The 23,740-nt window shown below is 36.1% G+C and overlaps 1 protein-coding gene across 7 annotated transcripts in view; it reads left to right on the top strand.

Annotated features, from left to right (window-relative positions):
• Positions 1 to 23,740, top strand: part of LOC137039202 (citron Rho-interacting kinase) — a 95,836-nt gene that overhangs the window by 31,911 nt on the left and 40,185 nt on the right. For all 7 annotated transcript variants that reach the window (XM_067414492.1, XM_067414490.1, XM_067414489.1 and 4 more), the window contains exons 12-16: positions 2,020 to 2,129; positions 6,181 to 6,355; positions 8,580 to 8,777; positions 13,587 to 13,640; positions 19,004 to 19,201. In XM_067414492.1, the coding sequence (XP_067270593.1) occupies positions 2,020 to 2,129; positions 6,181 to 6,355; positions 8,580 to 8,777; positions 13,587 to 13,640; positions 19,004 to 19,201 (735 nt within the window). The remainder of the gene's footprint in view (positions 1 to 2,019; positions 2,130 to 6,180; positions 6,356 to 8,579; positions 8,778 to 13,586; positions 13,641 to 19,003; positions 19,202 to 23,740) is intronic.

Genomic DNA, 23,740 nt, shown 5'->3' with positions numbered 1-23,740 from the left:
TTTAAAAAAGGTTTTTATAGCCAATTGCCTGGATTTAATAAATAAAAAGCAAATAGACTATAATCGCGAGGTGAAGTCGTGGGAGTGATTGCTTTCATTGCTCATGAACTGGAGCGCGAGTCTCATAAATAAACCGAAACTCAGCAGCTTCTCGCCTCACAGACATGACAAATAGAAAGCTTGAAATGTCCAGTTTTAAACGAAACGATTCGAAGATATTTAATTAAGCAAAGTGCAGTGTTCACGCGAGCAGCTCTTGACACAGCGTTTCTGTTTATAATGCTGCGCTCCATCACTGCTCGAGCTCTGAGTTTAACGCGCATTTTTACACTAATCCTGACTAGTGCAACTTTGTAGCCTACACATTTGTTTCTTAGTTGTTGTATTAGTTCTTACTTTGCTTGTGTGTACAATTTTTATATATTTTAATATTTTTAATACTCTGTTTGAGTATGAGCTCTTTTTTGCATTAATATTGCAAAAAAATGTTAATCCACTTTTTATTCCAGATTTAAATTTACATTTTCATGTTCAGTATTAATTTAAATAGGACACATACTAGCAAGACTTACATAGCAAGATAAACTGAATTTCTAAAGTAAAAACTGTAAATATTGTTTTAAATAAAGTCGTATGATGCAAATTTGTGGCCCTTCACATTTTGTATGATTTAAATGTGGCCCCCTTGGCCTTTGAACTTGAGTACCCCTGATCTATAGTATAGTATGATGTATAGTATGATATAATATAGTATGGTATAGTATGATGTATAGTATGGTATAGTATAGTAAGGTATTGTGTATTATAGTATATTATAGGATATTATAGGATATTATGGCATAATCTATAGTATTGTATAGTATGGTATAATATAGTATGATGTATAGTATGATATAATATAGTATAGTGCATAGTATAGTGTATAGTATAATGTACAGTATAGTATACTACAGTATATCATAGTATACTATGGTATAATCTATAGTATTGTATAGTATAGTATAATATAGTATGGTATAGTATGATCTATAGTATAGTACAGTATAATGTATAGTATAGTATACTATAGTATAGTATATTATAGGATACTATAGTATAATCTATAGTATGGTATGATGTATAGTATGATATAATATAGTATGGTATAGTATGATGTATAGTATGGTATAGTATAGTAAGGTATTGTATATTATAGTATATTATAGGATATTATGGTATAATCTATAGTATTGTATAGTATGGTATAATATAGTATGATGTATAGTATGATATAATATAGTATAGTGCATAGTATAGTGTATAGTATAGTATAATCTATAGTATGGTATAATATAGTATGATGTATAGTATGATGTAATATAGTATAGTACATAGTATAGTGTATAGTATAGTATAATCTATAGTATGGTATAGTATAGTGTATAGTAACGTATATTATAGTATAATGTACAGTATAGTATACTATGGTATAATCTATAGTATGGTATAGTATAGTGTAATGTATAGTATGGTATAATATAGTATGCTATAGTATAGTATGGTGTATAGTATAGTATGATATAATATAGTATGGGATAGTATTGTATAGTATGGTATATTATAGTATAATGTATAGTATAGTATGGTATAATGTATAGTATAGTATAATCTATAGTATTGTATAGTATGGTATATTATAGTATAATGTATAGTATAGTATAGTATGGTATAATGTATAGTATAGTATAATCTATAGTATTGTATAGTATAGTGTAATGTATAGTATGGTATAATATAGTATGCTATAGAATAGTATGGTGTATAGTATAGTATGATATAATATAGTATGGGATAGTATTGTATAGTATGGTATATTATAGTATAATGTATAGTATAGTATAGTATGGTATAATGTATAGTATAGTATAATATAGTATAGTATAGTGTAGTATAATAATATACTGTAATATACTTGTTAACTAAGGTTCTGCTGTGAATGATGTTTTGTAATTTATTAATCACTGGCTCTGCTTCATGTAGACAATCAATGCCATGGAGTCAAAGATGACCAATCTGGAGCAGAGAATCGCTGAGCTGTCCGAGGCCAACAAATTGGCAGCCAACAGCAGCATTTACACGCAGAAAAACATGTGAGTTCACATGATATACAGCTGATTCAGTGATATGGGTGCAAATCAGTTGAATCAGTGGATTCTTGTAACTGTAAACAGCCTACAGGTAGACTAACATACAGTATTACTTGACTGAAGAGCTGTGGATTTTGCTTGTTTTTAGTAGCACATTTAGGGCCAGATTTAACAAAAAGGCCAAATTAGTGTGAGATCGCATAACCGCACCGATGGGAGTGAAAAGTTCTGCGCGTGATCTACTCTTGCAAATTAAAGAACACGGACGCAGCCGGATCATTTTCATATTGATCAATCACAACAGAGCAGCGCAAATTAGCGTCTGGTTTAAGACATTAAGACTTTTTTAATGTAAATTGACAAGCGCAAACCTTAGTAAATCACCTTGCATGATTAATTTAAATATTCTCCTCCCATAAATTTTGCATCTGAATGCATATTCAATAAGTTCAGCTGCTAAAATAACCCTGTCCACTGCTTTTCAGCACTAATTTTTCACAGCGTGTCTTTTGTAAATCCTGACAGTAGTTTTTAACGCCAAAAGAGGGTTTATGCTGCCACAGGCTGTTCGAAAATTAGGCCCTTAATTATTAATATTCTTTTATCATGTTGCAGTTGCTTGTTATATAAAAGCAATCAGCCATTCTGCTTCATGTTGTGCCACAGAGTGATAAAATACACAGTAATACGCATTAGTTTGGACAAAAAACACGTCTTTATTTATTCTTTATTAGAGGTCAGGTGTAGATGTCTGATATAGTCAGTTTACTGTAGTACCACCACAGTACTTTTTTTACGATGCTTTTTTTTTTGCATTTATTTGCAGTGCATCTGTAAAGTATTTACTGCGCTTCCCTTTTCCCACATTTTGTTATGTTACAGCCTTATTCCAAAATTGATTAAATGCATTATTTTCCTCAAAATTCTACATCTACATGGGATTTTATTTGATTTTTTATAAATTTGCGATCAAACCTATTTCACGTTTTCATTATGGGGGATTGTTTGTAAAAATTTTGAGGAAAATAATGAATTTCATCCATTTTGATATAATGCTGTAACATAAATGTGGAAAAAGGGAAGCGCTGTGAATATTTTCCGGATGCGATGTCCCATTCATATGAACGAACCATGGATATTTGGATATGAAATGGATGAATGTAAAGGTTAATTTCAGGCCAATGTGAGGCAGATTTTCAGGGTTAAGCACAAAATTAATGAGTGATGACTTAGTTTTTGCATTATATTAAGGCTTTCGTAGCAGCTTCGTGTTATCCCTGCCAAAAGAGAGCAGCATAGTTTGTCAGCAGCGAAGTTTGTGGTGTGGTGTGGTGTGTTGTGTTGTGCTAATGATTTCCTCTCCAGGCTAGGACCATGGTTAACCAGCTTTACTAGGTTTTAGAAACCCAAAATTAAAGCTGATTTGACTGCGACGGAACTGCATGAATCCTGTAAAAGATGCACAGTGATCAGCGTTGCTGGTTGACTTGTAGAAAAGTGATGGTCAAAGCCAAGCTGGTTAGGGTGGATAGATTTCCTCGGCTGACCTGGTGCTGGAGATGATGGGTTGCTGGTTAATCAAAACACAGCTTTGATAGTTTTACCAGTATTTCTCATAAATCAGGGTTTTTGCGGGTCTTAAAAAGTCTTAATTTGACCTTCTACAATTTAAGGCTCAAGTGGGGCAGAAATTTAAAGGGATCCCCTGGTGTTGAGACTTGTATGGCTTAATATAACATAAATGATGTCTCTTACTGAATTATGTAGTAGAAAACCCATGAAAGATTTACGTTATTTTAAAAATCGATTTTATATTTGGACCATGGGCGGCGCCATTTTGTTTGCGTTCTAGGTTGATGACGTAGAGTGGTTGAACTCCTCAATCAGCTGGCATATTACCCGTAGCTATTTTTACCACAACGCAACTCGAAAATTGTTTCAGAGTTAAACAAAACCAATGAATTCCTTTGTAATTATACTTAAAACACACTCAAACATACATGTGCACACAAACTCACCTACACAAGAAACAAACAGATCGGCGGGCGCGCACACGACAGGCTCTGTCTCAATCGAGATGTTGGGCTGCTCAGTCTCCACGACAGGGGCTGAATCTGAAATCGACCCTATACCCTTAAATAGGGCATTATTTGAAGGGACGGACATTTGTAGTGTTGTCCGACACCATAGTGGACATGTTCGAGTGCAGTCATTCAGTCTCACGTTCCACCGCAATAACGAGTAAAGCCGATTTACAAACAGCTGTCCGACTTCACGCACTCAAACATACATGTGCACACAAACTCTCTCTCTCACACAGACTCACACACACCCCAACAGATCGGCGCAAACACACACACACACACACCCCAACAGATCGGCGCGAACACACACACACCCCAACAGATCGGCGCGAACACACACACACACGCACGCACTGCGCGCGCATACATAACCCTCAATCTATTCCCTGTGTTGATATCCTGTTCAACACATCCTGTTCCCTAGATAGACTGTTGATAGTAGATTAACTATAATGCCTAATGTGACCAGCAGAGGGAAATATCTAGGTAGGACGATGGGATAAAGTAACGTGAGGAATAGAGGCAGGATGTTTTGGTGATGATGCATGCGATTGAGACAGAGCAGTCAGGTGTGTGTGTGCGCGCCCGCCGATCTGTTTGTGACTTGTGTAGGTGAGTTTGTGTGCACATGTATGTTTGAGTGTGTTTTAAGTACAATTACAAAGCAATTCATTGGTTTTGTTTAACTCTGAAACAATTTTCGAGTTGCGTTGTGGTAAAAATAGCTACGGGTAATGCCAGCTGATTGAGGAGTTCAACCACTCTACGTCATCAACCTAGAACGCAAACAAAATGGCGCCGCCCATGGTCCAAATATAAAATCGATTTTTAAAATAACGTAGATCTTTCATGGGTTTTCTACCACATAATTCAGTAAGAGACATCATTTATGTTATATTAAGCCATACAAGTCTCAACACCATGGGATCCCTTTAACATCATGGTATTAATTTAGGGCCATATGATGTCCACAATGCGGAAGACATGCACGCAATCGCAGAATCCATTCATAAAAATGTTGTAGAGTTTACTGTATAATGTGGAATGTCATGTGATTTGTCAACTTAATATAATTAAAATAATAATAATAATCGTTAATAATTAATATTAATAATTAATAAATAATTAATAATAATCAAAAATCAGTGCACTTAAATGGATAGTTCACAGAATAATGAAAATTCATCCAAAAATGGAAAACAGAATTTAGTGCAAATAAAACCTAATTTGAGAAAAGATAAATTATATTTCATAGGGTGTATTTCATATTTCATATTTAAAAAAAGTATTTTTTTTGTTAAACTTGTAATAAATTGCTGTTAAATTGTTTTTGTTTCATGAAGCATTTCAATTAATGCTTTTTGACTAATTTAACCATTAAAATGGACTAAAACAGAAAAGAAGAAACAGATTTCGTATATAATAATAATAATAATAACAATAATAATAATAATAAATTAATATCTTCCTCAGGATTTTGTTTTCCAGTACAAATTTCAAAACATCCTTAAATCAAGATACATTTACTTGACATGCAAAATTTAGAAATTATGTCTTGTTTTCTGAGAAATGGAGCACAATTAAGTTTATGCTTAAAACAAGAACAAGTATCTGTCCATGGGTATGAACATACATTTTTGAATTAAGTTTATTTTTCTGAACCCGCTGGCAGATAGTTGTTCTTGTTTAAAGCGTAAAATCACTTTCACAAGATTTCTTACCTTCTGCTGCTTCAAACTGTAATCTTTTTGCCTAAAATTAATTAAAAAGTTATGGAGATCTCTTGGAAATTGTATTTTCAAACTTTGAAGTTTTGCTAATACAACTCATATTGTGTGCTTAGGCATTTACATTTAAAGTACCGTACATATGTTGTTTCCCATTTTTCTTAAGTTGGTCTTAAAAAGGTCTTAAATTTTCCTTTATTAAAGCTGCAGAAACCCTGTAGAAGTCTTGTTTATAATCTTTAGGAAAGCCCAAGAGGAGATGATATCTGAACTCAGGCAGCAGAAGTTCTATCTGGAATCTCAGGCTGGAAAACTGGAGGCCCAGAATGCAAAGCTGGAGGAACATCTGGAGAAGCTGACACAACAGGAACAGACTAACAAGAGTCGAGTGCTGGAACTAGAGGCCAGACTCAGAGAGGTGAGCGGCGACTGAGACGATGTTATGAACCATATTTTATATGATATCAAAAGAAATACATAGGAAGTTGAAAACAGTTGTGCAGCTTAATATTTTTTGCAGAATCTACTTTTTTTCCAGAATACTTTGATAAGTGGACATTTCAAGTTTTTGAAATAGAAATCTTTTATCATTATAAATGTCAAACTAAGAGTATTAATTAAATGTAGTCTATAAAGTAAAGTGTGTTTTTTGATTTATCTGGTAATTTTTTAATCATTTTAATCAAGCCTTTTCCCCGCCAGTTTATTTAAACAAAAATGTGACCTGTCACGGAAACCAGGGACACAAGTCAGCAGCTCTACTTTTGAGCAAAATGAGAAAGAAGCTTTTTTCTTTTCTTGTGATTTTCGCTTTTTTGCAGAATCTGTTAGTTGAAATCACGAAGAAGCCTCTCCGTGTTTGAGATGGCATTAATGGTATATTTAAAAGCGTATATTGTTCTTTAACAATATAACGTATAACGAACGTATATATCGAACGTATAAATCGTCTTGTTTTGTCTGTGTGTATTTTCATACTGGCTTTTGTTATTGCCCCGCCCTCCAAGGGACGCGTGGCTAATTATTTATGCAGCGCTCTGGCCGGCTGTAGAGATTATCTAAGCGACGATGAAAGCAGCATAAGACTGTGAATAATACCCTAATCTACAACTGAGCGAAGATGAAGAAGAGGAAGAATGTATAAGACTGGCGTCAGACGAGTTGGACCGTAAGAAATCAGAGGCTATATCGATAGTAACATTTGACGGGGATAAAGACAGAGAAATGGGTCAAATCTGTAACCGTGGCTGTAGTGTAGGGGTAAGGCGCATGTCACCAAGTTTTGACGCAACTCGTTCGATTCTGCCTTTTGCCACACTCTCTCTACTCCCTTTTCCCATCACATATCAGATCGGAAAGGCATTTATTTTCAAAAAGAATTGAGAAAATATTAGAAAAGTGGAAATAAAGCATCTAACGTGTTTATTAATAAGTGTTTCTTGGTTAGAGTGTGTGACAAAAGGCGGATTCGAACCTCTGATCGATTTGCTTCAAAACTTGTGAGCCTTGCCCCTACACTAAAGCGACAGTTACGGACTTTACCCGTTTCTCTATCTTTATCCCCTTCAAACAGACGCACCGAGGTTAAAAGTAGGATTTAGAACGACAAGCGCAGTCTAAAAAGAATAGGTGCAAATTACCAAATGTCCACAGCTGCATACCTAACATGCTTTACAACAACGTTTAATAAACAGAGGCAGTTACTGATTTTATCTGGTACTAATGTACAGGGAAGGCCTATACTTCATGTTAAATATAAATATATTGCCTATTGATACAGCAAAGACAATGTCGGCAGTAGCCTATTGAGCATACATATCTATGGTATTGACGGCAAAATAGGCTGCAGAACATTTTATTCTGTATTGACAGGTTTAATATTTCAAAATCGATAATTATGTTGTTTTCTATTATTACAATTAGGCGTATATCTGCATTTATGTTAACCTACAGACTTTCAAACATGAAAATGTAATTTATTAATATGTATTCGTGTCAAAATGACATATAAACATCATTTCCTATTCTATTTTGCCTGGAAACGCTTCCAACACGCTCGCGTGTCGCGTGAAAAATAGGCGTCTCTTCTATTTGAAGCATGCACGCGTTTTCCGCGCGGCTCGAGCCGCGGGTTAGCCGCCCGTGCGTGTCAAGCAGGCAAGGTCTAAACGGTTAACATGGGAGCCGAAATAAAAACGGACACGCCATGCAGCCGAGACGCTCACGGCACGCTTGCAGTGTGTCCCCGGCCTAAGACCATTGCGTTTTTCGGAGGGATGGGCTTCATAGAAGTAGGAAGCAAACGGGCCGTTCAAAGGACAGTGGAGACAGCGGTGTGGAATAAAGCTCAAATATAAGAAAAATACAACGAAAAAAAAATTAAGACATGTTATACTGCACCCCAAAAACACAGCCAAGCCTAGAAAAAAAACACGGAACCACCGCTTTAAGTATTTTTAGATGTTTGGACTAGAAACAAGACAAACTAAGTAAGAAAAGCATTTTTTGCAGTATATATCTATTACCATGCCAAACACTCAGAGAGTTGTCATGACAGAAATATAATTACTAATTGATTTTGGGGTGAAATGTGACCTGGACGTGTTTCCAGAGGTTCACGCTGTAACTACGCTCCTCCACAGATGGGTCTGGAACATGAGGAGCAGAAGCTGGAGATCAAGAGGCAGGTGACGGAGCTCACACTGTCACTGCAGGAGAGAGAGGCTCAGATCAGCAGCCTGCAGGCGGCGCGTCACGCCCTGGAGAGCCAACTACAACAGGCCAAGACCGAGCTGGAGGAGACGACCGCAGAGGCCGAGGAGGAGATCACCGTCCTCCGGGTGAGATTTACATTGTGATGAATGAACATGAAGTGACCATGGTTACTACATCTACTTCCTTATCATTTATTTACTCTCAAATTATTCTAGCTGTTTGCTCAGTTTATTTAACCTGTTAAGCTGATTTCTAAATTTTGAAAAAATCCTAAGAAATGTATACTCAGACTAAAACAAATACAGTTTGTGAATCCTTTGCACTAAAAGCATAATTATGGTCTCATTTGAAAGCAGACACCTGGCAGTTTACTGTAAAGTCAAAATGATAATATTTTTTATAATAAAAAAAAGCTATAATAAGCTTCAAAGTTTTGTAAAGTTATTAGAAATTTATTTGTATGATATATCTTTATGAAAATAAAATTGAAGTGGGCCTTGGAGAAATCTAGAAATGCACTACAGCTAAAGCCACAAGTCTGACCATGTTATATTTCAGATCTGAAGATGATCAGTCTAAAACTCTGCATTTTATTAAACGTTTTACAAGATCGTTTCATGTGATTTTATTTTGAGATATCGCTGAAATATCAACTGATGTTTATTGCCACATCTTCTCAGCTTTCAGTCGCTTTATTGCCTCTATTGTTTAGAGGTGCAAACTGCCCCATTCAGTTTGTCTCCCCGGCATTCACACTTCTGCGGACTGGTTATGGCTCTAATTATTATTCTTTTGTCTGCATTATAATTACTAACGATTCTCTATTCAAACTGTTCTATTCAAACCTCATTTCTAAATCAAACCTCTCACTTTACCCTCACTGAGGCTCTATTGAATGCATTTCGTCCAAATAAGCATTTCAGTAGTTTTACATTTAGAAAATGTTCATAAAAATAAAGTATTTACTCAGTGGCAGGTGCATCTAGGGCAAGCTAGCATGTTAGCTTAGCACACCAGCAAAACAACAATTTATACGATTAAAATCATGTTTTATTCAAAACTTGCTTCATATCACTTTATAATTTATAAGTCGAGTGTTTTATATAACAATATGTGATCTCATATAGCTTCGGGTCAAAAAATCTGACAGAAAATATACAATGCTAAAAGCTATGTGGAATAGCATTGCATTATAAATATCATCTATTATGAAACCACCCAACATGGCATAAAGAACACAGACCAACCATATATTGCCGCGATTGTGTGTTTATTGTCTTAAAACGTGTTTATCTGCATAAAATAGCGATCTGACGATCCCAGGGAGCTGTGTGGATATGTCCATATGTCAGATACTTCCTGAATGTCACATGGTGTGTCTGTTCTTCATGTGTTCCCCATGGGGTGAATTTTCAGTAGTACAGCTTTCCAGCGCCCTCCGGCTGCCAGAATGAATTGAAAACACAGCATATCACAGCCTACTGCTCTCATAATCACACATCCGCGGATTTTGGATAAAGATTGAATAAATAATACTTCTCTGTATAGAAATTTGACTCAAACGTGTGAGAATCTATCAATATTTCTCCACATCTGCACACTTTTGAAGTAAAAGCCCTGAGGGAAGTTGTTTTGTCGAGTGTCTTCATGACGACCAAGGAGGATTTTTTTATGAATGGGAGCAAATGACGCGCATATTACAATCAAAAGGTAGCAACGCCCAAGATCATATTCATAACTCCTGGAACATATTAACACATTACGGTCACTATAAGACTTTGAGAATAAAACAGAGGTAAAACAATTAAACTTTAGTCTTAGATCTTTTTAATGATGTATAGTTTGTCAAGGTAATTACTTACATCTGATAGTAATTTTGAGCTAATTTAAACAAAGAGACCTTCAGTGCGTCCTCGTCCTCGTGACGGTTATCAGGTTAAATAAAATAAGCTGAAACAACACAAATCTTTAGTTTTTTTTCTTAATTGCCGTTTTACTCAATTTTATTATGTTTAAATGAACTAAAATTTGTAAAATGTTAAGTTAACATAAACCATTTGTGTTGGGACTATATGAATCATTTATGTTGCGCTGACTGAACTGGGCAGTGTATTTCTAGTTCCCAGAATGCTTTGCATAGGGATGAATCAGGAGAGTAAATGTTGAACTTAAGTGCTGTTTAATGTGTTTCTTAGTAAAGGGAAAGGCCTGTTAACGTTTGTTGTTATATTTTACATGTAAAAGTTGTCCTTTTTTTTTTTTAGGTAACCATTATCGTGAAGTGTAGACCTTGTAGTTAGGCTGTGCTGTTCTCAATAAGCTGTAACTGTGCTTATGCCAGTGATGAGAAATGCTTTACTTGATCACAACTTGCATGTTACATTTAGCAAGTGATCAAGTGTTGCTGACTAATAGTTTTTAGAGAAAAAAATAAAATAAATTCATGTAAATTAGTTCCCATAGATTAAATATGGTCATCAATTCTACCCCTTTTTACTTTATCTAGTTGGAATGACAATTCATTTTTGTAGTTTTAAGTTTAACTAAATAATTTTTCATACAACAAGATTGCAACAAATTATTTCAAACCAATTCAATTTCGTGGAAAAGCTTTCCTTATTTTAATTATGTTCGTTCAACAGTTTATTTTTTTGAGTGTAGATTGGCAAAAGTTAAGAAAGTTATTTGTATTCACTGAGATCAGCAGTGTAGCATAGTGCAGTTTAAAATATCTTCATTGCATAATCAAAGATTTTAATACGACCATTTATAAAATTGTAGGCAGTATACAGTTATGAATTAATGGGATGTAGTTATATAAATATGTACTTTTTGTATAGTAGCTTGAAGTTAAGGTAACTACTTTTAGTATGGTAGATTGTAGATTGTTTTTGCATTAACTACATTAAATAGCTTGGCAAAACTTCGGTTTCCTTGAAGTAGCTTAAAGGGATAGTTCACCCCAAAAAATGAAAATGACCCCATGATTTACTCACCCTCAAGTCATTCTAGGTGTAAATGACTTTCTTCGTTCAGATGAATAAAGTCAGTGTTATATCAAAAATGCCCTGGTTCTTTCTTAGCAGTAAATGAGAGCCCAAAGTTTTAAGCCCAAAAAAGTGCATCCATCCATTATAAAAGTGGTCCACATGGCTCCGGGGGGTTAATAAAGGACTTTTGAAGTGAACCCATGTTTTTTTGTAAGAAAAATATCCATATTTAACACGTTATAAAGTAAAATTTCTAACTTCTGGTGGACCGCCTTCCATATTCAACTTGTGCAGAAAGTGCAATGTTTGTGCTGCATCCGACACCATCATCGCGTCAGTTACTCTTTCTTTGTTAACCCCCCGGAGCCGTGTGGAGTATTTTTATAATGGATGAATCTACTTTTTTGGACTTCAAAATTTCACGCAGGTACTCCAAATATGTGCAGCAGAAGTACGATAACACGTCATTCTTGGAAATCCCTGTGAACATCATTATATCAGTGAGCTGAATAAACAGATTGAAATGCTTTGAATGATTAAACATGTCTAAAGGATTCTCAAATTTGGAAAGATGTTTGACATGTTGCTTTTCAAATGCACTATATAAGCAACTCAAACTTGCAGTGCTTTCAGATGGAGCAGCGTTCATTACTGATCACCTAGCTGTCCTGTACTGGCAAACCTTACAGCCTTTGCGATTTCATAATTGCGGTAAGCGTGATTTCATGTAAATTGCGATTCATCATGCAGCCTTACTTGAGGATGAGTAAGTCATGGGCTAATTTTCATTTTTGTGTGAGATATCCCCTTAATGGTGCTTAATTTTACTCTGCTAAACCTTATATTTTAAATAAAAGTCAGAAAAGGCTTCTTTTTTAATTTTTTATGGAACTGTTTATTTAACCTTAAGACAAGTAAAAAAAAAAAAGTTTTTATATGTTTTTTCTTGAGTATCATATTGCATGCATCAGGCATTTATGGCTCATATAGTTTGATACAGTGAGAATATGGAGTTCAGACTCAAGAAGAAAAAACACCTGAGTTTTATTCAGAGGCTCAAACTGAACCAAAATAATACAATTTAGTACATATGCTGACATGTATGTGGCCAAAATGTAAGATGAATTCTGATGCTTGTAATGTAAATGAGTGAGATCTTTGTAACAGGCTACTTAGATATAATTCAAGTATCAGTCGTAACTCTATATCTGTCAATAATTTGACCTGTTTAATCAAAACTTAATCAAAGCTCTATAGTTTTAAAACATATAATGCAATGCAATACATTGATGATTGAGAGATGAACTAATAAACTTTTCTTAAAAGCCTGATGGATCGTTATTGATACTCATATTTTAGCATGATTTTTCTAAGAAATGATGTATGGATAATGACGTAAACCTGAAGAGTTGCTTCAGATGTAGTAGGTGATCATCTTGAAAAATGACTAACAATATAAAAGTTATTCTATGTTTAATGTCAGTAAACATTTCACAGCAAAAAGACATGATGCACAAGCTGTGCAATTACTCTAAAAGGCCTTTTATTTGCTAAAAAACTTGCTTCTGAAGGAGCAGCAGTTGATATAATCTATATTATTTCACTCCACTCATCTCCTTTATGTCTCATCGTAGTGAATAATCATGTGTTTCTGTATAATCTCTCTGTGGACCATTGTGTTCCTCTTCTTCACCGTGCTATAAACTTCTTCCCACGCTGCTCTGCGGGATGCGAGGGCTGCAGCGCTGCGTTTTCTTGCATCGATGACATGGTTTCATCCTCGCGCCCAGCCGCTCATGCATGACATCACACCTGTCATGATACTTGAGTTCATTTCCATCTGCTCAAACGCACTTTACTGCAGCACTCTGGCAGCTCTGTGTGCACTTCTTGCAAACATGGCAATTTTCTCTCTCATTTTGTGTCTTTTTTTTCTTTTTTAAGGCCCATCGGGATGAAATCCAACGGAAGTTTGATGCCCTGCGTGACAGCTGTGCGGTATGCAAATGAGCTTTTCTCTGTATTTCTTGACTCATCAAATGTGACCCACAACGGTTTTACTTAAACGGATAGAAAATGCAGATGGTGCAGTTTCCATAACCAGCAACTAAATCATTTGATAAAAAAGTACTTTTTTCCCAATATCAAGATTTTAGTTGGTAACCCCATTTTATGGTCTCAAGCACATTGTGCAGGTGCACTCAGGGTGTGCCTGAATCCACTTTTGCTAGTTTAAAGGGGGGGTGAAACACTCAGTTTCAGTCAATCTCATGTCAATCTTGAGTACCTATAGAGTAGTATTGCATCCTTCATATCTCCGAACAGTCTTTAGTTTTATTATATTTATAAAAGAAATGTAGGCTGTACCGAGCCTTTCCGGAAAAAAACGAGCGCCTGGAGGCGTATCGTGTGGGCGGAGCTAAAGAATGACGAGCGCGCAAAGCGGTGACGTCCTCAAGTGTGGAGAAACCCATCGCTATCGAGCTCAGCTAATAGATATATGATCCAGAATCATTCGGAGGCTGAAATAAATTGAACAGGAGAAACAGCAACAGCAGGACGTCCGTCTCTGTGGTATGTACTGTATTTAGTGGCCTGTCAACATTTGTGTGTGTTTACTCGCAGTTTATGAGGACATTATTCGGTTTATGGACTGTTGAATGCGACTAAACCTTAGCAGTAGCAAGCAAAACGGTTTTGCACGTCAGACTAGTGTAACGTTATACAAAGAACAGCAATGGAGTAACCGTTAGCGCATTTGAATGACGAAGCACGCGATCGTGTCGTTTACTGATGTTTACTCACGCGACGAGCCGACAGCACAGACATTTGAAGCAGTTTTACTCACCGGCTGCTTCCAAAGCAGGACCGAACCTTTAATGCTGGGACCGCTCCGTCAAAAACACACTTCTTTGGTATGATTTGGTGAAGTCCTGACAGCAGTGACTTGCTGTGCTGAAGCGTTGAAGTCGCTCGATGTCACAGATAGGAATAAAGTGGAGCGTGGCGGGAGTGTATGGGCGTGCATTTCCTCTCTCGCTCTAGTCACGCGCGTGCACACCCTACCGGGAGAAGAGCCCGTACGGCCCATACAAGGACCTTCCGGTCTATTAACGTCAAGCCAAGCCATACTCGAAAAAACTCTCCGAAACTTGTGAGAAACCGGAAGGAGTATTTTTGACACAGAAATACTCTATCAAACGTCCAACATTAGTTTTTGAAACTTTGTCTATGTTTAGGATGGGAATCCAAGTCTTTAACAGTGTAAAAAGCTCAGTATGCATGAAACAACATTTCACCCCCCCTTTAATGACTGAAAGAATGGTTGTGGTCCAAAAGGGTTGTCCCTCGTCTCTTAATGAGTCATGGGTGTGTTTTGGGTGTAATGTGCAATAAACCAATCAGAGTCTCATCTCCCATTCCCTTTAACAGCCAGTTGCAAGTATTTACTGCATTGTTGACCAACAAAAACCTGCTCTAAAGTCAATGGCACAGTCTTTTTTGTGTTATTTAAAGAGTGTGTTAAGGAATATACGCCTATAGGCGGGTGCGAAACGCACCTATACATTTAATCAATATAATGCATACTTGCCAATTAAAATTCCTTAAAACAACAAACGAGCATTGACTATAAACTTTTGGATCTGCATCATTGTAGTTGAGTTTTTTTCCTCGTTAATTTAATGTGATTAATCTCAATTAAAATCAGTTCATAAAAACAGCACACGATATTTATAAAAGAATTAGAAAAATTATTTAAAATATTTTTAGATGAAGTATAGCATGTCACAACAATTACTATATTAATATACCATGTTATTTAAAGTCCCCCTGTAGTCAATAATTTTATCCCTTAAAACAAAATGACATATTAAAAAACAATTCCTGTAAAAAAATTATTCATGCTTTAAAATAGCTTACTTTTAATATAACTATATAATAATTTTAATATTACTTTAATAACGGCCCCCTGCGTGCTTTTCTTCTTTTTATTTTTTGAGCGATGATAAAATATATTTTTGCTCTTGTAAATACTTGCCAGCATTTCAGTAATAAAAGTCTAGATCTTTAAAATGCATCCAAATTACAGCGAAGCGCAACCATACGGTGCTCTGCAGAGGTCAAAAAGGATATAAACAGTGAATTTTGAAGTGATCAATTCTTGAAAACTCAGAGAAGTGGATTTAGACGGCAATTAAATCACCACACAACCTTGGTGTTTGTCTAAAAACAGTAGGTAATTCGGCCGGGGATTTTTACGCGGGTCGTGGGAGAAAAACACTGAAATTCTGGATTCGGATGGCAATAAAATCACAGACTAGCCCCTGTAAATGATAAAAATACCTTATGACCCAACGATAAAAACAATTACCGTCGGGTTAAACATAATTCACCATTATTATATATAGCATATTATAATAATAACAATATCCGCTATATTACTAAACGGATAAATATACCAGAATAACCTGGCTTCTCATGAGACTCCCCTGCTTCAGAGAATAGTTAATGATATGCTAAAGCTCCGCCTCCACACTAACGTGATTGGTTATGTAGAGAACAAGGCTAGTTTCAAACCGTGTTTTTGAGACTGTCTATGGTTCACTGCAGTTTTAAGGAGAAAATACTCAGCAATGGTGCTGTACTATCAATTTGCACATGGCTTGTCTTAAAGCATATTCATAACACCACATGGACTTACAAACAACATTAAAAACTTGATTTTCACCACAGGGGGACATTTGAAAAAACACATGGCACTTAATTTTAGTGGAAAATAATGCTCTCCACCATTTTGAAATGCATCTGTTTTCAGGCATCCAGAAAGTCATTGATTTCAGGACTGGGTGCTTTTGTTTGCATTGCCCCTGGAGTGTGTTTCATTATTATCAAGCACAGAGCATCTCTGCCCTACTTTCACTGTCCACCCACACTCAAGCTGTTTGAGCATCTCCACCGCTCCAGCTCAACCCATGCAATATTCTCACCCGGCCCCAGCGCTGTTTTTAGACGCCCATCTTCTCTTCTGTGCCGAGGGGTTATATTACATTTCTCCTTCATCACACACCTTTGCAATTGTAACTGCAGCTCAGATGAACTTCTAAACTTGGAAATGAGAATTTCATTGGCTTATTAAAATGAAAACAGAGGGGCGTGCTTTTATAAGATGGGAAATATGTATGCCAAGTCAAGCATCTCTATTACTGTAGCTAAGACTTACAGTTAAGGGTAGTAATAGTTGATCTCAGCGTTGAAAGCCTCGCTGTCAGTCTCAGACAGGAGAGCGGCGTTTGCTCTTCGATCCGTCTTGCGTAAGCTCTTATAATCCTAGTGACGGCTTTTTCCCGCTAAACACACTTTGATCTTCTCAGTTTTTGAGCTGTATTATGTACAGTAAGAGTATGAAATAACATTGTATTGCTATGCACTTTTATTTTGTTTATTAAAGGCATATTAAATGCCTATGCATCACTAAAAACTGTTTTTTAGCACCTTATTTTTTTCTCTTGACTGTAGATGACACAATCTCATCTCAACACATTTAATGAATGGATATAATATATTTTTATAATATACAAAAAATATTCGTATCTTTATAATTTTAGTAATTCATCTGAATATCAATATTGGTGAGATTTAGATATTCAAAACCGTTTTGAGGTTAACTGATCTAATTTTCTTTCTCTGGAAAATAGTGATTTTATAGTGAGTTTAGTTTAGTGAATAGAGAATAGTGAGTTTTTATTTATTTTTTATTTTTTAAAATGTTAATTTTAGCTCATTTTTTTTTAGATTTCATTGTGCTTTTGTCATTTTAATTAAAAATTATTATTATTATTTTAAATGTTGATTTTTTTTCTTTTTTTTCTGATTTATTTCTATTTCTTTATTCTGTCTTTATCTATTTCTATTTTATTTATTTCTATTTCTACTTCCAATTTACCATTTCTAATTTTAGTTTCATAATTTTTAAATATTTTTACATATTTATTTTTATTTGATAAAAAATAAGTTTAAAAGTATTAACCCTGCTTAAATGAGGCATACTTCCCATCTAATTTTATTATTTTTTGAATCTATCAAATTTCCTCTTAAAAACAATATATATAAAAAATAAAATAAAATAACCTAGCAACCATCCAAAACACCCTAGCAACCACATAGTATCATACAGACAGCCACTTAGGAGAAGACAGACAGATGCATTTTTGGATGAAAATGCAGGCTAAATAAACAGAGAAAGTGTGTTTTTGGTCACTAGTTAAACTGGGTCAGTGTGTGTGAGCATGGCGCTGTGCCTTTTAACAGTAATGACAATAATAACGGGCGCAGAAGCCTCCTCCGCACCAGAGAAGTGTTTGGCACTGCTGCTCTCCTTGGCGTGCGTCAACACACTTGACCAGAGCTGCAATTTCATGCAAACCTGCATCTCTTCTGTTTGTCAGATGGAAGCGTTCAGAAGCATTGGAAATGTGTGAAGTGAAAAGAGAAAAACACTTCTAAAAATGGTTTAAGTTAGAAGGGTTTCTGAGAAGTTCAGAGTCACTCTGCATCATGCTTAGGACATTTCTGACGCTCAACAGGATTAATTACACTGCAGGAGTTTTTAGGACAGGACCATCAAAAGCGACAGGAAGACATTAGGAAGAAAGATGAGGAATGGCATCAGGATATGATCACGCTGTTCTTTAATAGGAAACATTTTGTTAGCACACACAGCTATGACATTTTAGGAAGATTTTATAACTCTCTGGACCACTTTGCAGCTTATCATTATTCTTGTAAGTTTCATGCTGTATGAAAACTGCATAGTTTATAGCCATCATTCTCATCCTTGCTAAATAAAAGCATTAGTTTTCTTCAAAAAATGTCTTGCTTTTGAATGGCAGTGTATGTGTTGTGTGTGTGTGTGTGACCCTGGAGCACAAAAGTAGGGTTTATTTTTGGCAATAGCCGACAATACATTGTATGGGTCAAAATGATTTTTCTTTTATACCAAAAAACATTAGGATATTAAGTAAAGATCATGTTTCCATGAAGATATTTTGTAAATTTCCTACCGCAAATATATAAAAATGTATTATTATTTGTAGTATACATTTCTAAGGACTTTATTTGGACAACTTTAAAGGTGATTTTCTCAATATTTAGATGTTTTTGCACCCTCAGATTCCAGATTTTCAAATAGAGTATCTTCTCAGCCAAATATTATCCTAACAAGCCATACATCAGTGGAAAGTTTATTTATCCAGATGATGTTTAATCTTAATTTCAAAATATTGACCCATATGACTGGTTTTGTGGTTCAGGGTCACATATAACATGCAGTTACATCACTGTTTGTTTTGCACCTGCATCAGGTGATCACGGACCTGGAGGAGCAGTTGACGCAGCTCACGCAGGAGAACGCCGACCTCAACCGGCAGAACTTCTACCTGTCCAAACAACTGGACGAGGCGACGGATGAGAACGAGGAGAGACTGCAGCTCAAGCAGGACGTGGAGCGCCTGCGCCGGGAGGTGGCCGACCGAGAGATGCACCTCAACAACCAGAAACAGGTGAGTCACAAGTCGCCTACTTATAGCAATCAATCAATCAATCAACTTGATTTATATAGCACTTTTACAGTGAAGATTGTTTCAAAGCAGCTTCACAGTGTTAAGGGAACAATATGTAAGAAATTTATTTTAATTTTTATAAAATGGCCCTGATATGTCACTAGATAAGAAATCATGTTCATTTCAAATACTTCTATCACTGACAACAGTAGTCCGGCCAAGATATTGTCATTTAAAAGTTGTCATTGCAGCCCTCAACTGATGTTGATGTTGACATGTTGTGTTTTGGCCTGAAGCTCCGCCCTCCACCTATCGACCAATCATGAAGTCAGTAGTGTTTTTGCATCCGGGTTGCCAGATCTGCTCTAGTTACCACAGCTGCAGATCTACAAACATTCCTGCTGATCCTGCAGCCAATCTGGCAACCTCGAGTCAGGGGGAGGGGGAGAGGGGATACACCTGCAGTACCAGTTTTGGCCACAATCTTACATACACTTCTTTTAAACAGGACAATATTCCAACAAAATTTGATTTGGCTGTACAGTCGTTCTACAGAAAACAGTGATGTTATCTGCTCATTTTAATTTATCATATAGCGACAATGTTGGCAGATCAGTATTATAGTTTATAGAATTAAATAAGACCTAATAAATTAATTTTATTTGTATATTTGGTTGAATAACTTGGATCATAATTTTAGTGTCCCCAACTGAGCAAGCCACGCCAAAGGCGACAGTGGCAAGGAACCAAAACTCCATCAGGACATGATGGAGAAAAATAAACCTTGGGAGAAACCAGACTCAGTCGGGGTGCCAGTTCTCCTCTGGCCTATTCACACACAGTGAATGATTATTATTCTGGCCACCTTACAGATCAGAAATCAGATTAGATCAGAATGTAAAAAAAAAAAGGGTATCACACAAGAGACGGGTTTATTAAGGATGGCGCGTCGATTACACAAGAATATGAATATTTGAAAGATTGGAGTTGTCGCGCCGTGGACTGGTTTATACTATGCCCTTACGCATGTACTGTGATTGTGAAGAAAATTTACTTACTTTTGAGTGTGTAGCAAAAGATTAGGCAAGATTTGCGACTTTCATAATTGCGTCTTTAAAGGTGCACTATGTAGTATTTTTGCAGTAAAATATCCAAAAACCACTAGGCCAGTGTTATATATTTTGTTCAGTTGAGTACTTACAATATCCCAAATGTTTCCAACTATTTGTAAATTGTGAGTAAATTGCTATTTTAACCAATTACCCGGTACGTGTCAGCATAGCGTCTGAGCGAGTCGCCTGTCAATCGTGTCATATCTGCGCTACCCTCGGTTTTATTCCGCAGAAGCGCTTTTCTCTCAGCAGTGTGAACATGTCACAGCAGTGCCGAGCGAACGCATAACATCATTTTAAACACACTTAAATGTATCTGATAGTGATATGATAAACAAGCTGAATTACCTTATAATCATGACCGGAAAAAGCGGAAGTGCGGGCGCCCGACGACTGTGTCCCGTCCCGTCATAATAAAAGTCCCGGTGTTCGTTAACGTTAATAACCGCATCCATGAACGTGATTTCTGCCCGAGTCCTATTTTCCACCGGCTGTAAGGTGAAGACCACATGTCCCAAGATGCTGCGCTCACACTTGGCGTCATCAAACTACGCCTTTGTTTAGAATAGGCGACCTCTAGCGGATGGAAAGTTGCATAGTGCACCTTTAACTCTTTCCCCGCCAAACACAATTTTCTGTGTTTCCGTGTTTCCACTGTCAGACGCTAGGGGGCGCTATTGCGCATCTTCTAAATGAGTACTAAATCTCCTGATCAAAACAGACGCGAGGAAGACGCAGTACAACAAGCGATCGTATGGAAGCAGATGCATATGAAAAATAACGTGATCAACATTAAACATCACATAAATCAAAACTATCTAATGTTACTGAATGAAATGTGGATCCAGGATGAGCTACAGGACTGTGTAAGCATTAGGGCTGTTAATGGACTCGATTTATTCTACTCCATCTGTGTTTGATCGTTGCTCTGAATCTGATCTGGATGTAGTCTTTCACAAAAACATGATTTTCTCAGCTTTTTGCTCAAAATGTTGCTTTTTTATGAAAATTGCCCATATTTAAATGTTGATAAAATATGTTTTGTTTTTTTTTGTTTAAAAGCAGAGGGTCTGCTCTTTCTTTTGATTTATTGCATGCTCGGATATTCATAGAACAAATTATTATATGGGCCAATACATTTTTGTGAAAATGATCAAAAACCTTGGTGGTCGCTGACAACTCTGGTGGTTTAAACTGGCCTGTCACTCATCTGGTCACAGTTAACATCCCCCACATTCAATTTAATTTAATTTCCTACTGTTTCGGAGAGAAATATAGTAGCGTTATGCCAGTCATGGATCTTTCATGCTGAGAATCTCCTCATATGTTTGCTATTAGTGTAATGATGCATTTAAAAGTTAATGACCAAACATATCTTTACAACAGTTCGAAATGCTGCTGCAGACGAAATATAATGTGGGTAAATGTCTGAATAAATGTATATAATGTAATATAACACTGAATAAATGTCTTTTAGTCAGGTTAGATACTGATTATTAATCACTTAAACCCCTTTATCTAAACCTCTCTACTTAACCGCCAGACTCACACACCCACCATGTTTGTAGTTTTTTAACAAATTGTATTGGTGTTTGTAGTTCTTACGGAATTCTTGTCTAATGCGCAATGGATTGTGGGAAATATCGGCTGTTAGAGTGCGCACGGATCTGCATGTCGGATTCTAACTAAAATGAGTGCAATAATCATTACAACTTACTATGATTTGGGATGCACTAATTCTAATTGTGAATACTATTTAGGACGTATAGTATTAAAATTGGGACGTAGAAACAGAGGCATGTGGATGTGGTGGGAGAGAGATGTGGGCTGAATTTAAGAGCCCAACACATGATAAGCAGCATTTAAAAAGATCCTGCTCAATCTAAGAGGATGTTTAGCTGTTATTAGCATCTCAAAAGTGACATAAAGGGGTGTAATGTAAGAATTTAACACATCAAAAGGCTAAAAGTTCATTGTTCTATAAAGCATACTACAGCTTTTAGAGCTCAGGGGTCAGATTTACTAAAGGAAAATTACCCTGAGAGCACAATTCCCCCACAAAAAACGCAGATGGGAGTAGAAAGTTCTGCATGTGATCTACTGACGACACGCAAATTAAAGCACACAGACACAAACGGATAATTTCCGTAATGACCACACAATATACCAGTTAGCATCTGGTGTAAGACGTGCTTTTTTTCCGGTGGTAAATACTAACGTCAAAAAAGGCTTTGTGCTGGTGCAAGCTGTTAGTAAATCTGGCCCCAAAACTTCGTTTTTTTAGCTCAAAATGATTTTATTTTATTTTATTGAAATTTAGTAGGGCTGGACAAGAATATTTAAGTATTAATTTGATGGGTTGGTATTCGATTTTCAAACTTGGTATATGAAAATTGTATTTAATTGTTTGCACACCTGGCATCCCCCTCGAAATGGTTCCCATTCACACTTGCATACGGATACACTATAAAGTCTGGCAAAATACAATACTGGGGCTTTTTTTGTTTTTTTTTTGTTTGTTTTTTACAATTATCCTTGCTGTTTTTAATAGGATGGACAGTTGAATAGGAACCAAACCTCATTATACTTAATAAATATACTAGCTTCTTCTTAGCCTAACTGGAGTACATTCTCTGTCTAGAGCGCACAACTGCATGAGCTTATACGGAAGAAGCCCGTTCCTGAGTTTGCATTTTGGGGTAAGCTGCGTTGGTTTGACATTGTGGTAAATGAAATAATAGAAACAAACTGTATTCGCTTTTTTAGGGGAAAATGTTCTCACCGTCACATTACAGTGCTTGTTCAGCTGTGAACGAATGACTTTCAGTTTGCAAATTCAGAGGCGGGTTGCTTAAATTGTGGGTTCATTAACCTATTATTCTTAATGAAAAACACAACAACAAAACAGTACAATGACAAACTCACTTAAAGGTTTATTTACTTTTAAATAAACTTTTGAAAGTGATAATGTACTCAACCCCATGTCATTCAAGATGTCCATGTCTTTCTTTCTTCAGTCGAAGAGAAATTAAGGTTTTTGATGAAAACATTCCAGGATTTTTCTTTATATAATGGACTTCTATGGGCACCAAACGCCTCAAGGTCCAACGATCAAACGGCTTCAAAGGGCTTTAAATGACACCAGACGATGAATAAGAGTCTTATCTAGCCAAACTATCGCTATTTTTTTTAATGTTATTTAATTTTATGTTTTATTAGCACAAATGCTCGCCATGTTCTGTGATGTCACATCATACGCATTACATTGAAAAGGTCACGCTTGAAGTAGGCAGAAGTACCGAGTCCGTGTGATTTTTGGATTTTTAGCTGTTTTTAAACTAGGTATATAAGGGTTGTTTCTGAGTATATGTTGTTTGACACATTTCAGGGTTTTGTACTGTAATATCCTGCCTTGTCAAACCTTAAA

This window comes from Pseudorasbora parva, chromosome 13 (genome assembly GCF_024679245.1).
Source record: "Pseudorasbora parva isolate DD20220531a chromosome 13, ASM2467924v1, whole genome shotgun sequence".
NCBI classification, from domain to species: domain Eukaryota; kingdom Metazoa; phylum Chordata; class Actinopteri; order Cypriniformes; family Gobionidae; genus Pseudorasbora; species Pseudorasbora parva.
This window is presented reverse-complemented; position numbering and strand designations above follow the sequence as displayed.